We start from the raw sequence: 15,851 nt of genomic DNA, 5'->3' as shown, positions 1-15,851 counted from the left end.
CTTACTATTAATTAATATGTGCCTATTTGCCTATTTCTTCAATATTTGCCTCTTGGATGTTCACTTTGGAGGATTTTGGTAGGTAGGTTTGGCACGTAGTCGAATGCTAGTTGCATTGCTTGTTTTATGGTTAAACCATAGTGCATTTTACTGCAGGTCAATAAGTAACGAACGAGCAATTTCTCTTTATTTACATTGAAAATCCGGGAGCATTTGTATTGGCTCCCCTTGTCTTGCAAAGGTGTTAACTTTTGTTCACCTAACAGGTAATACCGTAAAGTGGTTTTGCCTATCCCATACATGATTGCAATTTGACGAATAGATTTGCCACTCTTTATTTCTCTGACTGCACTTTCAATCTTAGACTTAGTACCTAAACGGTTTCCTGCGACGACTACCTTCCTTTAGGCTTATTCTGAAATGGCATTTTCTTTCTAAAACAAAACAAAAGCTAACTTAAATAGTATACAAACTGAAAAGGGAGAGTTAAACCATTGTTCAAGTCTCCCGACTGCAGACTGGTTCAACTCTCCCGCACCCGACCCAAGGCCATATCTTGATTTTTTCCAACAAATCCACTATCAACTGGAGAACAACACTGAACGTACGACAAAATATGATAATCTAGTAATGCAATAACGTAGGTGTTTGATATATACCTTCATAAATGCGTGCATAGCAATTAAAACAACAAAGCCAAAAAAATTCACTCCGCGACGATGAAACTACTTTTTCGGAACTCACGGTCGAACGCGTCTGTTATCAGTCAAAATTGTGAGTTGCTTGGGATTGGCGGGTTACGCGCGTTTATTTGTTTGCCACTTGGCGTAATTTGGCGCCTAATTTAAAAAGTTATTGAAAGTGGTTCAACTCTCCCACCTGGGCAAGTCTCCCGGTTTCCCCCTATTTATCTAATAACTTGTACCTATCCCTAGTTAATTTTTACTCAAGTGCTAAAATTAAATTGCAGTTATGTAAAGCACTAAAGGGTACAATTACGGCGGTAATAATCTAGTTGTATTTATTGAGTATAATTCTTGGTTTACCTACTTCAACACAATAAACAATAGATAAAATAATGTAAGATTGAGATCGATCTAGTAGCGACTGGCTCGTGAGCGCCACACCTAGAAGTAAGAATTAAAGTCCTTCATACCACTTATCTGCTAACCCGATTATATTTCAACCACGTCAATTTGTTATTTTAAATATATGTAAACCCATAAATTTATAAACAAATGTAAATTGTTCCTAGATATAAAGTCTATTGTGGCATAAAACCTATTATTGTATTAATAAATATTAATGTAGAGTCGGTAATCTGAGTAAATGCATCAATGGAAGAGGTTTAAATTAATGTTTTCATTATATAATGATCTAAATTTATGCAATTTCCAATTAGTTATACGTACGTATTTCGAATAAATCGTTATATGTGAACGAATTCTTAATAGAGTCTCGTTACCTAATTAGTTTCTTGTACGATTTTCATGCAATTATGGTACTTCATAGTAATTTATCTAGTTTTTACTTTTATACACCTTTAATTATAATATTGCCTACTTCATTCAATGTAGGTAACATGTATTTAACTAATTTCAATATTAACTCATCCATTACTTACGGTAACGTGTGTTATGTGTGTGTTTTATGTTCTATTTACTTTCTGTACGATGCTTTCAATGTAGTGTTTGATGTTACTGAGCGTATCAACTAGCCATTTAAGGCCATCTCTTAGTCTTTTAGGTCAAATAAAACACAGTAAAGATAAATATAAAGTGATTAAGAGCGCGGGAGGGCTTCAGTGAAATATTATTCAAAAATATATTCTGCTCTACTATTGGTTACTATTGTAACCATTTGATAACAGATACTCTTAAACTTATAAGTCTTGACTAAAATAAATAACTTATAAGTGGTTCGAAACGTATAATATATGATAATATTATTATGTACATTCAGTCAAGATAATTCAACTAATCATAGTTTTAAAAAGTTACCTACTTCAACAATGTTGAAAATTTGAGTCCATATAAACTTATAAGAAATTCATTTATTTTGACTGAATTTTGTACATTTAAAAAGCGATAATGGTATGAAATAAATATGATATATAGTGTGTATGTGTGAGAAGCCTGCCCGCCCGCGCCCGTGTCACTCGTTGCACCGACCTGCTGAACAGCTGTGTGATCTCGGGGGGTCACAGCATCGGCTCCGATGCCGCTGTCTGGAGAGGGCAGATCGACAGTGAGGCCAGCGGCTGCGATCACACTCTTGCTGTGGTATCGTGGTGCTGAGGCATAGCGATCACCGAATGCGGAAGCCGAAGTCGATTCTGTATCACTGTACGGTGGGGCAGTTCTTTGTTGGTACCCATCCCCTACAAAGTATTCTCTGTAATAGGGGTCTCCTGCGAACGTCGTTGACTGCCTGGGGTACTGGTCACCGTAAGGTGTCGGACTGGGGGTGCCCGGGGGGGCGAACATCTGGGCGGCATACATAGCCGCGTCCGGCAGGAGCGAGCCTGCGGAAGAGGCCCGGGATGGCACCGGGGACGGCGACGCAGCTTCGCCGGAGTCACCGACCGCCACCTGCGGACACACGCGCCTGTTACACGCGTTCTCCCACGACAATTGTCCGCTCCGTAACGTCGACGCGTACATGCCGCGTCGAAGCACAGTTCACAGCTCCGAATACACTATTGGTTCTATACACGTTCACGTTACAAGTATGATACACAGGATATGAAATGGTCCTTAGATTCACCTGTGTCGGTGCACTGGGCGGGCAGCGCTAGCCGGCCGGACAGGGCGCGGGCGGGCGCGTTTAGAGCGTCTCGAGCGAAGTGCTCGTCGCATCGTACGTAAATCGCGATAAATAATACATGAGTGACCGGTAAAGAAAGTGTGTGAGTGCGTGCGCGCGCGACGGCGGCGTACGAACGTGTGACGCACCTTGTGTCGCGGCTTGAGCGCGTGTTCGGCCTCGTCGACCACCTTGCGGCTCAGATCTTCGGGCTCGCGCTTCACGAGGCCCGCGTGGAGCAGGCCCGACAGCTCGCCCAGCTCCGCCCCGTGCGCCCCATTGGCCGCCTTCAGCGCGCCGCCGGCCCTGCGGAGGGGAGAGGGGCGTGATTGGCGACAATGCGCGCGCGCAGCTATTTCTACTATCGACTGAGCAGTGCGCGCGCAAAATCGCTATTCCGTCATTTTACGCTAGGAAGTATAATTTGTTGTTATTAATTGATAATCTCTATCCATTTTGCACAGTCTCTACAACTCGCATTTAGACATAAAAAAAAGATATTAGAAAGTCTGTAATTTAATAAAATAAGATAAGAAAAGCATTAGATTTTGTACATTTTATTATATTACCTACCTATTAAGTATGAAATATTTATGAATATGATATTTTTTATTTCCAAAAATTTTCTGTTAAATATAAAAATGTCCATAAAGTAAAAAGGCAAATAGAGACAATAATTATGAATATAAGACGTAGGTATTCTACACATTTTTTTGTAAAATTGTATAACACTTGATATAAGTTTATACTTAGGTAAACTGTATTATCTTATAAACCTACCTACATTTAATAGGTACTTAAAACTATAATTTTATAGTTATAATTACCTACATAATAACATACACAAATATAAACATAAACAGCCTAGGTACCTATATCTAAATAAAAAATGGTCAAACACGCATGACACACTTATAAGTTATATATCTATCGTGTTAATCGTTACTTAATAAATTAAATAGATAGGTAATGATTGTTTCATAAATTACTCTTAATGATACATAACATAATTAAGCAGCTTATAAAAAATAAGTAGGTAGGCACCTCTGCACACATAAAAATACAACAAAAAATTAATATAAAAATATTATAATTTAAAGTAATTAATTCTTAATATAAAATATTTTAATTTAAAGTAATTAATTCTTAATTTAAATATTCGCTCTATAATCTATTTATCAAAGGTATACATGAAAACTATGATCAAATTAATATTCAGACGTAACTTATTCACGCTGAGCTTATAAATTTACATATGTGGGTAGGCATTTTATAGAAGAAATGTGGTTTTGCACAAATACCTAAGTATAACTATTTTAACGAGCCGTATAATTAAAATTGTTTTTCAAATTAAATTGTTTCAGTTTAACATGCATTTCCTATTATTTTTTTTCTAACTTATGAATAAGTTATCTAAATGTAACGTGATAGTTTTCATCAGATAAGACATTTAGTTAAAATTCCATAATCAAACTTCAAAAACCAAATACTTTCTTCCTACTCAGACGCGAACCCACGGGGAGAGGGACATCACAAGGGCCATGACACCCAAACCAAACCAAATTGTCCTCGTCAAATTAAACATGTTCAACTTTATCAAATAAAAAGAGCATATTTCTGCCAATGTTCACTAATAGGACGAATTGACCTGGTACCTATTGTGCAACACTCAACATATTTTGTTACCTACTATTAACCCCAAGCCCCAAAAGTTGAGATAACTGACAGAACTGAAGTCTAAACTGCATTTTTTTAACTTTTGCCTGCTGAAACGAATCTGAAAATGAAAGTTCGGTTATAACTTACGTCCGCGCTTTGCCCATACGTTGTGTAGGTTAGTTTTAATTTATTCATCACATTCGGTTATCGCCAAATATAATTTCTTCAAGTATGCGCCAGAATAAATGTTTGTTCACCATAACCATAAAATCCACATTTGTTGTACCCAATATAATTTTTGACAAAGCTAACAATTTTTTATTGTAGTATAGGTACACATAGGGCGTAGGTCTGCTGAAAGAAAGCTAAGACAAACTTATAAGCGCTTACCGGCGCTTGTCAGCGCTGGTAACCCGCGCAGGAAAATATAACACGCGCCGATAAACGCTGAACGGTGCCGACAAGCTTCAACACGCGCTGGTCAGCGCTGGGCGCTGCCATATAACATTTGTCTTGGTCTGCTTCAACCTGCTTCCTTTGTGTAGAGCGAACCAGCGCTGTCAAGCGCCGGTAAGCGCTTATAAGTTTCCAGCTTTCTTTCTGAATACGGCCTAATACAGTAGAGGTACATGTGCTTTAAAGTTAGGAAACATCTTGGAACCATGGTATTTACCAATTAACATTTAACCAGCAACTCTACAAATACCCAATTACCAACTTTTAATTTTCTCATATTTCAAAGTAGATGTATATTCGAGTGTTTCTGGGAAATTAATAAATATAAAGTGGACTAAAAATATTTTTTTATATATAGACAGTTTATTACAATCAATAAAATAGTTTTATTATTGTAAATTAATGTAAATGCGTTCATAGTAAAATAATACTTCTAAATATCAGCCAGTAAGTCGACTTTGGTAAAATTGGCAATTTTTCTTACAAATATATTCTATAAATGAGTTACAAAATATGCAAATGAATATGATTAAAAGCTATATTCTAATGAAATTAATTATGTCTTCCTTCGGTTTCCAACTTAGCTACAGGATACTTATTTTGAATAAATCACCCATAAAACATTGCTGTTGTCGAACACTCAACATTTAAGACTATTACTAATAATGCGGCAGCTGCAGTTACATTAAATTTACTTGATTTGTTCGCATAATAATATGTAAGCTTGGTCATCTTCGCGGCGCGGGGCGCGGCTTTCGTCTGCCAGTGTCAGTACACGCCGATTTATGATAATTGAAGGCATGTTTCATTGGCGCTCAGATGTTTATTTTAGATAAGAACCCCTCGTGGCACTATTTCATGCGTCCGATTCGAGCGTGATGCGCGACCTCCCGCGAGCTGCGATCCAACCGCCTGTGTCCGATTGCAATTCTGCCATCGCTCATTCTTTACGATTTATGCATACGATTTGTGAGCAAAACACGGCGAGTGTGAAATCTTACAACTGATAAGATTCAGTTCGACTTAATGAAATATTTATCGCCACCACACACACCACAATTGAAGCAAAATTTATGCCGAAATGAAAGCTATGTTTTGACATTATTTAAGTATAAACACAACTGAATGTTTTGTAAAACATGTAAATTAAGTTGAAGTTAATCTGGGTAGCGCCTACGGCGAGGTGGCAAACTTTAGATCGTTATTCATTTGCATTGAGTACAATGCTTTGTTTGTTTGTCGTTCATTGTAAGCGCCAATAGAGAGCCTTGTGTCGACAGCTGAGCCCTTAACAATATCTTTCAAATGCTATCTTATGATTGTGTAAGTCTTAGTGGCAATTTTAGTACTATGATTTTGATTGTAGAGACCAAATTAATTTTCTTGACTTCTGACTTAATATAATATCTAGTACTAGGTAAAAGAAAAATAACAATCTGTACAAAAAAAATACCAAAGTAAGTTTTAAGTTGTAAGCAAGCGAACCAATCACTCTGTTCAAGTTTTTATTTTATGTAGAGACTATAAAGTAAGTAGAGTTAAGAGTATTGAGTAGTAGGTGGTACATCATTTTATCAACGGTAGGTAGATACTAACTACTAGTTGAATTAATACTAAGTTCAGTAGAATATCAAAGTGGATAAAGCAACACTTCATACTTTCTCACGGAGAATGTATTTATCTCATCTAAGATATACCTTTAATCTGATATCAGTGTCATGTTGCACAGAATTAGCATAACACTGTTTGTAATAAAATGTAAGAATGTTTTCTCTTCGCAGCTTCATCTACTTTTCGAATGCAAATATCAAATTTTCTATGAATGAATAATCGGGACCGTACTCATATATCTCGGATGCAATCGCCTTTATAATTATTTGCAATGTTTACTTAACACCCTTTCACACATGAAGGAACTTCAATAACGCAGCATTTGAGTCATAAGGGACAGGGCAGAGCACCCCACGTCAAACGAATAGGTACGAACGTTGAAAGAATTATAGGTAGGTACTCATTTCTCAATGGATATGTAAGCATTGTGACAGAAAATTTTAAAATTTAAGTTAATTAAAATGAAGATTATCCTGTTAAATTAAAAATCTTATGATACCTATTTTCTTTCTTGGATTAATTATGATTTAATTTCACAGGAAGAAATAACTCAAATTTACGACGAGAGTGGTTAATAGTACATGTTATAATAAATGCGTAAAGCATGTTCGAGTTATAGGTTGAATGTCGTTTTCAGACGTTAACCGAGGTTTAAGTGATTAATAAATTTAATCTTGAAGATAGTGAAATCTAAAAATAGGCACGACCCACTTGCAAGGGTTTATATAACGACTATGGACATATTAAATAGGTAATACTCATAGGCAATAGTATGTATTCAAGTATGACTTATGAGACGTACCTATATACTATGTCTTATTATAGGTATGTATATGTACTTGCATCTACAAAGTCAGGCATCACTCTTTGTTTCATTCGATCCATTTAAATCGAAACAATTCAATTTTAATTTCCAACTGAGAGTAATGAAACATACGAAAACTTTAACTTAATTATAAAAATATGACTTGTGCCGCGCCGTCGCGTCAGCACAATATAGTTTATTTATTGGGTCATGTATCATGTAACATTAATATACAGTATTGTCACTTTTACTTTAGTTGGTAATTGGCTGCAATATAAAGAGGTTGTCAATCCGTTGTTTCATTTAGCTATCCAAAATATATAAAGCCGCTACATGACTTAATTATGCATTCAAACAAAAACTTTTCCACTTCATAATTCATAATTAATTACTTATCTCATATTCATTCACGAAAACATTTTAAAGAATTGTTTGTTGTAGGTAAGTATATCTGCATAAAATGTTTATATTTCAAAAGTCTAAGTACTTCAATTTAACATGTAGCTTCTACATAAACTTTGAGTTAGGTATGTATATTGTATATTCTGGGTCTTACGAAAATGATGATTCCCTTTGCTACTTCAAAAGATAAGAAGTTAAACCTGGGTTGTTATAATGACGATAAAAATCAAAGGCGACGACAGTTTATACGTCGTTTGACGAATAGATAAGAATCTATCGAACGATAAAGCGAGATGAAGACGGCGCGGCGCTTGCAGCGGATGTGAGTAACGTAATTCCATTCTATTTGAATATATCATTCGACAGAATGTAGGTTTATTGCTACTTTTCTCACGGAACTAATACATTATCAAAAGCTTTAATTGAAAACATTTCGCCATTTGTCCAAGCCATTAAAAATAAACATTTGATTGCGTAGTTACTCGGTTTTAAAATGTTATATTTTCATAATTTTCATTACTTACTTATAGATATATAGATATATGCTTTTGTAATATTTGAATAAAAATATTGCAGCTGTCGGGACTAATTTGATAGCATAGTGACTAACGGTAACAAGAATTGGATTTCTTAAGCTTGTACTTTGAATAGCAAATAATATTATAAGTATAAAGGATCGTTAAAGAATGGTCAAGCCCCGATTTCATATTTCGCTACGTGATGACCGCCGTTTGCCAGGGACATCACCATGTTGCTATCTTTTTACGTATTATCTTTACAAGGGGTCGAGTGTTTCCAGGGGAGCTGAATGGTATTAACTGCTATGTTAGTGACAATACAAAGATATCTTCAAGAGGAAACCGGTTTCAGGCCTAAATGGGTCACACGGTTCCAGCTCCCGAGGTTTTGTTAGTGCAACCGCGACATTGGTTTTTGCTACGCAATTCGTTACTTCGCACTTTTTATTTTAAACGTATTATCGGTGTTAGACCTTCTGTCACAAAAAATACTTAGGTAACCTTTCAGATTACTACTTAGGTATATGTTAGTTTTCCTTATCATGACATTGGAGTCTATAACTTTCAGTCGTATAATAATTTTAAGGATAATATTAAAAATAAATATTAAGACAGATCGTCAGCAGTTTCGATTATATAATTTAACTATTTTGAAATTTAATGAATAAGACGACAATGCATATCTTTCATTAATTATAGGTGGTACGTACAAGTTAATTAAAATTTAATAATTTTAAGCGACCCTTATGCTATGAAGTAGGGACGTTCCTATACCAACGTGTTCATACCATTATTACATAGTTGTGGGGAACTGATAGATAGGTAGTTAAAATAAACATTATATTGCAGTGTTGAACGCCACAGATTTTATTTATTAGATGTAAATGAGGATAACTGAGGGTCTCGAGGTCGCGGCCCTCCTGAAGCCATCCTGGCGCGCGTTTCTATGCTAATCTTCACACTAGCTCGAGTCAGCGACAGCTATTAATGGTTATGGCTGCTGTTTTCTCTTAATAGGCATACTATTTGTGTAGCTCAAGCGATACGCAATGCTTTTACGAAACGTCTACGCCTACGAAGCTCACAGACATAATCTACATGAACTAGTTAAATTCTACACGTAACGTGTATTCAATTCAAATATTATCATGGGTGATTTAGACAACAAATACCGAGCTCTGAGGCTGACGATGCTCTGGCACTGAACTATATAGCGGATTAGCATACAAACGCGAGCGGCGACACTAGGCACGGATGGGTGCGGGCGAGTTGGGCATTCGTTATAATTTTGAATGTATGAATGAGAAATAGTTATGGTTCGGAGTGGGCGCGTGGGACGCGTGCCGACAATAAGCTCAGACAAGTCCTGGGCGTCCTTGTCAATGTGAGCCGCTTCCAGCCACATCCGTCTCTTGTCATTATTTGTATTTATGCACTCCCGTACAATGGCGGAGATGATAAGCAGAAACTAATGTAAGAAATGCATTTTAAACACCACATAAATGACAAACTGAACAATTTTTATTTCGACTTCATATTCATTTGGAATTTTATATGCGATATTGACGATGTCGATTTTTATGCGATCGTTAAAGTTTAATGCGAAAAACCCAGGTAAGCTCATTTTGATATTGTCACATAAAACGATTTCATAATGGTCATAATGGAGCGTTGGATATTTAACATTTTCTTGCATTAGAATTAGTTAAACTTTATAAAATGGGTTTATAGTGTATAATAAAAATTTTATAAAAGAATAAAATTTAGTATACTGGAGCATTTAACATTATGCACTCCCTTCTTTTAGAATGTGTCATGGCGTTTGCTCATTTTTGTGTCGCTTTCAAAGGATGCTGTTAACAACCACTTTGAAAGAGCGAGGATAATTTGATCGGGGTCGCGTTTCTATGGGAATCCCGTTGAATGCATTATCACTATCAGCCCAAACATTTACGGTCATTGTATTAACTCGCATTCTTTTAATATAATTAAGTTTATAAGAGTTTTCTTCGCATTAAAAATTGTCAACAGAGTGGAAAGTTAATTAAAATAGCTGAATATGAAGTACTTTGTAAATGTTAGGAGAAATAAATTAATCCATACTAATATTATAAATGCGAAAGTTACTCTGTCTGTCTGTCTGTTACTCAATCACGCCTTAACTACTGAACCAATTTGCATGAAATTTGGTATGGAGATATTTTGATACCCGAGAAAGGACATAGGCTACCTTTTATTGCGAAATATGTACCACGGGCGAAGCCGGGGCGGACCTCTAGTAAGAAATATAGTGTGGGTAACTATTAGATTGATTTTTGTAAATACGTAAATGATAAAAAAATACAGAACATTTATGTGAGGTAACAGTGCAACATAACTCTTAAATAACAACAGGGTACATAAAAAAGATATAGCATGTGATAAAATAACATATCGAACTGCAAAAATATGTAAATTTGAACATGATATACGCGTCTGAGGGGATAAGACGGTCTTGCAGTTGCAAACTCTTATTTCGTTAATCTCGCCATAGGTATTCAAATGAGGGCTTATGATTTATTGAGTGGAACATTATCATTTTTATTATTTGTTATTCTTACACCTTTCCTAAGGGCCGGAAGCCACGCGGCCTGTGTCTCTGTGTAGTCAACCGTGAGACTCTGCAAACGCACGTTACACCTATAAAAACTGTACTACACTTACCTGCACAAAAGCGAAAATTATCATAGTTTACATATAAATTTTACGCGAATTCATTCTCGTATTCAAAGTGCCTCGATATTCGTCGATTATAATGATAATATCGTCAAGACACGAACGTTTGAAGTGTAGAGATAGCTACGCCGTGAGAATCGAATATTGATTTTTATTCTATAGATCTTCATGTTAAACAATTCAAGATAAAGTTAAATCACGTTCAATTATATTATACAATTATCCAAAATTGATTGTTTATAGAATTCAAAATAATAGCAATAGGTATACAAATACAATATAACTGCGTTAAAATAAATATGATATCTACTTACGTATAATTTATGATATTTTTTGTTTCAAGCGTTTTAAGACTAAGATAAAGAAATAATTATTTAATATGATATGATTTTTTTTTTCTTAAAAAAATATTTCTCATAACATTATTTATACTTACGGCCATACTTCCTTATGGAGACTAAGATGAGTGTCTTGAGCTAGCGGAGGGAGCTTGTAGTAATCAGTGACGAGGGACTGCGGCTGCTGGTCGTCTACCCCGAGGACTGCGGAGGTGGCGGCGCTCAGGGGGTGTTCCGGGCCTGTAGTGTAGTACGCTCGCCAGGAGTCCCCGCTCACCTCCATCACTTCTTTACGCCGTCTATTGAAAAAATCGTTTGATTTAGATAACCGTCTATGTGTAAATAAAAAATTAATTGTTTAAGTATTTGCTTATAATATTATTACGAAAGGAACAAAAGCGGTAAGGGATTTTTATTTATAAATCATGTGGTACAGTGGAGCATTTTATAGACTACTAGCGGTCCGCCCCGGCTTCGCCCGTGGTACATATGAAAAATAGATGTTGGCCGATTCTCAGACTTACCCGATATGCACAGAAAATTTCATGAGAATCGGTCCACCCGTTTCGGAGGAGTATGCAGACTAACATTGTGACACGAGAATTTTATATATAAGACTAGCGGTCCGCCCCGGCTTCGCCCGTGGTACATATGAAAAATAGATGTTGGCCGATTCTCAGACTTACCCGATATGCACAGAAAATTTCATGAGAATCGGTCCACCCGTTTCGGAGGAGTATGCAGACTAACATTGTGACACGAGAATTTTATATATAAGATATTATACTGCTACATTACTCTGTATGTCACAGATAGACGTAGCAATAGAACGTATTATTATAATAAATAAACGCCAATAAAACATTAAGTTTTTAATACGTGGAATAATTATTTCATTGCAATTGCAAAAATAGCATCGTCGCATTCGTCTACAGAAATAGACTAATTTAATTATAATGTCGCGCATTGATCTCTACGTATTAAACGAGACATCATAATATTCTTGTACATACTTCAACCTGTTATTATGACGTTTTAAAAACCAGCATTCTGAGTAGGCAGCATTATGAGGTCATTTTTCATTGAGTCTATAGAATCAATGAAGAAGCACGACGTGAAATACCCGTACACCCAGTCTGTAGTTTTACGACTGACCGACTACAAGTTACGAACCAGTTATTAGGTGTGACCATTTCGGTACGGATACTGACCTTTGATTGTAACCATCTGCAGTCGTCATCGCATAATGTGACGATACAACATACTAATTGTTGCGTACATCGTGAGGTGAGTCAGCAAACCAAGTGTCCAATTGAGCAAACCAGTTATCGGCATGATTTGGACGTTGCAAACTAAGTTGTTCAGCTAGGTCCTGTTCATGTATTTACTTCATAAGAGGTTTTTCTAGTGTTGGGTAGCTACGTCAAATAAGCAAAAACATGTATGACCAAATAAACGCTCCAATACATTAGACGATATGCCGGTTGGTAGGTATACGTCTAATTCGAAATCAGGTCTAGCGAAGATTTTGACGTTTTGCAATAGCATTCGTGTATTGCACATACGTCACGTGGGCAGGGTCACCTGGTGCCGCTCAACCTGAATGTAGAACAGGTCCAAACCACTTGCAGAACCGGAAGGATACGAAGCAAATCCCTGTTCCCTCGCAACCAGTTTAGGTCGCCTGACGTCACGCCCAGCGGTATACGACGATGCAGACAAATAAATAAAAAATGTTGGAAGCACGCGTCGGACGAGTTTGACCGGATCGTAGTTCTACCTGATTCCTGTTCCTGGTGGTTTATTAATATCTCAGGAGGTCATAAGTTATCACAACAAAAACTAAACAATAACGTTACAATCCAAATAAAATTATGTATATGGTCCAAACATTCTAATAACACTTCAAGTAGGTACCTATATTACTTGCCACTTGTATCATAGAATCAACCGTCTATCATAAAAAAATATATGAATAAAGCTCTTTCCGATATACATACTGTGATTATCTTACGCTATTGTTGTGGTTACGTGTTTTGATAAGACATGTCAAACAGTTTCACTATTAAGTGATTTCTTGATAATATCCTTTAATAAATTGATATTGTGTAATAATATATTAAGTGTATTAAAATAACACAATATGCATTATTTGATCAGAATCTAGTAAATCTAGCTTCTGGTGTTAACCAACCGAAACGTGAGTCATTTGACAAGTTAACTGGCAACTGGGTGCACCACGTGAATGTAATTCCGGTAGGTGCTCACGTAAAAATCGTGCAAGAATCTAACAGGTTTGCTGGGGTCCTTGCGAGGCCATCGGGACTGGTCTAACCTGCCCTGCGCACCTGAACCTCGAATTTCCGATCGGTCTCTTCTAACACGTTTATTTGCGAACGTAAACACACTACCGTTTTTTCACCTACTACGCCTATGTCCACAAACGGCGTGGAATCGAAAGAATTTAGGACAAACAATTTGAGCAATCTCTCTAACAAAGCGCTGTCGAATCGCGCCTCTATAAATAATTAATTGATTACTCTTTTCTTTATTGTCAATTGTTCGAGACATTTGAGCCGTTTCGCAATTTGCCTACTCGTCGTACCTATGTTTGTTTGGTTCTGACTATTGAATGGAGCGATTAGAAAGTACGGCGCGCAGCTGTCACGAAGACGTGACGTATGCTAGAGCGGAACGGATGGTATCAAGCAAAGGGTTGGAGATATTTCTGAAACTCAAACAAAGCATTCGATGCGCCTATTTATTCACGACAGTTTCAGACAGCTTTGTTCTTGGTGTTACGATTACGAAACATTTAACAATGATAAAACAGAATTTTTGAAACTTTAGAACGGCGGCACGAAATGTAATGTCAAAGTCTTATACAAAATATAGATTTAAAGTCAATTAACTGTGAGTCACATTTATCTGAGGTCGCATGGAACGTACAGCGAAGTGTCAGCATTGGCGGCGTGTTTCGAAAGGCACTCGTCCGCGTCCACGTCCGGTGTCGCGTCCAACTATCGATCATTCGGTTCGTTAATAAATAACACGTTGGCGTCGTCCGTAGCTTATCTCGGCTGTTCGGGCATGTGGAAAAATTTGGTGTAGGTGTCGTAACGGAGCGGCACGCACGTCTCGTAGGGTTGCGTGCGCCCGCCTGGCGTGCTTATCCTCTGCGGTCGTTCCCCTCCCTCGACCGCTTCGTTATTAATCTTTAATTAAAATGCAACCAGACTCCGACACACTTTAATTATCACTAAACCACCAATTACACTATGATGAAATTAAATCGATCTATCGATAAACTTTTCAATTATCTACCAACCTACAAGTTACATACGTACATAGTTTGCTTTTGCTTGAAAAGCTTTGATATCGGTCAAGATACGGGCAGATTTCCACCATAAATACAATCAAAATAAAAATAGTTGATAAAAAGAAATAATGAAAGAAGAAATGAAAAAAATACGCAAATATTAGATACGGAATAGCTAAAAATTATTTAATTACGATGTCGAGTTTCTACTCAATGCTACATGTAAAATCACGATGCGTAATACCTTAAGAGATATAACGAATCGTACACTTGCTATGGAACTGGCTATGCAGCTTCACCTCGCTCACCCGGCAGGTGCAGGCGCAGGGAAAGTGCAGGGAGCGGCTCCTATCACGCACGCATTATCATCTATGATAAGAGAAACTTGTATGAGCCCAGCTAATGACTCATTTATTACACTTATATCATTACAATCATAGTGATAGGGTGCTTAGTACGAAAATACATTACTAAATATTATTAATTATTAAAGGATTGATGGGATTGATTATGTACACAAAATAAGTAATTAATAAATTCTAATTACTTATATAAATATTATCTAGGTATATCTGAATATCTTAATACTATTATAAAGGCGAAAGTTTGTAAGTATGGATGTATGGATGTATGGATGTATAGATGTTTGTTACTCTTTCACGTAAAAACTACTGAACCGATTACATTGAAATTTAGCACACATATAGAGGGTAACTTGGATTAACACATAGAATAGGTTTTATCCCGGAAATCCCACGGGAACGGGAACTATGCGGGTTTTCCTTTGAAAACGCGGGCGAAGCCGCGGGCGGAAATCTAGTTTATTAATAATACCAAACCATAGATTTTTTGCCTGTAATAAATAAATTGAATTATCGGATCCCAATTAATTAATTGACCAATTAATGATTTTGATACATTAGTGTAGAAAATTATAGATAAATATATATCAGTATTCCCACAGTATAACTAAGGATACAGAATGGAATGTCACATAGCTGCATTTTGTCAATTAAAGAATTCATTGTCTCGAATTGCGGCTACCATTGGCCGCACGCTGTTATGGTATAAAAAACAAAAATTCTTTATACAGGTATAAATAAATAAACGATGAGTGCAGACTGAGCTACATTCAGCACAGAATGAACCAAACGAGTAACATTTTCGACAAACCTCTTTTTGTGTTTTGACGAGGCACGCATATACGATGATTCATTTACGGA

General features: G+C 36.6%; 1 protein-coding gene across 3 annotated transcripts in view; it reads right to left on the bottom strand.

Moving 5' to 3' along the window:
* The window catches only part of grh (grainy head), a 96,890-nt gene that overhangs the window by 24,797 nt on the left and 56,242 nt on the right, over positions 1-15,851 (bottom strand). For 2 of the 3 annotated variants that reach the window (XM_089696433.1, XM_089696432.1), the window contains exons 3-5: positions 11,408-11,608; positions 2,955-3,111; positions 2,172-2,591 (exon numbers count right to left, since the gene is read on the bottom strand). In XM_089696433.1, the coding sequence (XP_089552559.1) occupies positions 2,172-2,591; positions 2,955-3,111; positions 11,408-11,608 (778 nt within the window). The remainder of the gene's footprint in view (positions 1-2,171; positions 2,592-2,954; positions 3,112-11,407; positions 11,609-15,851) is intronic. The other variant, XM_089696434.1, reaches the window with a different exon arrangement.

Source organism: Colias philodice, chromosome 6 (assembly GCF_061535455.1).
Source record: "Colias philodice isolate Cphi_HAF_F1 chromosome 6, ilColPhil1 Martin Lab GWU primary, whole genome shotgun sequence".
Taxonomy (NCBI): domain Eukaryota; kingdom Metazoa; phylum Arthropoda; class Insecta; order Lepidoptera; family Pieridae; genus Colias; species Colias philodice.
Note: the sequence above shows the minus strand (reverse complement) of the source record. Positions and strands in the feature narration are given on the sequence as shown.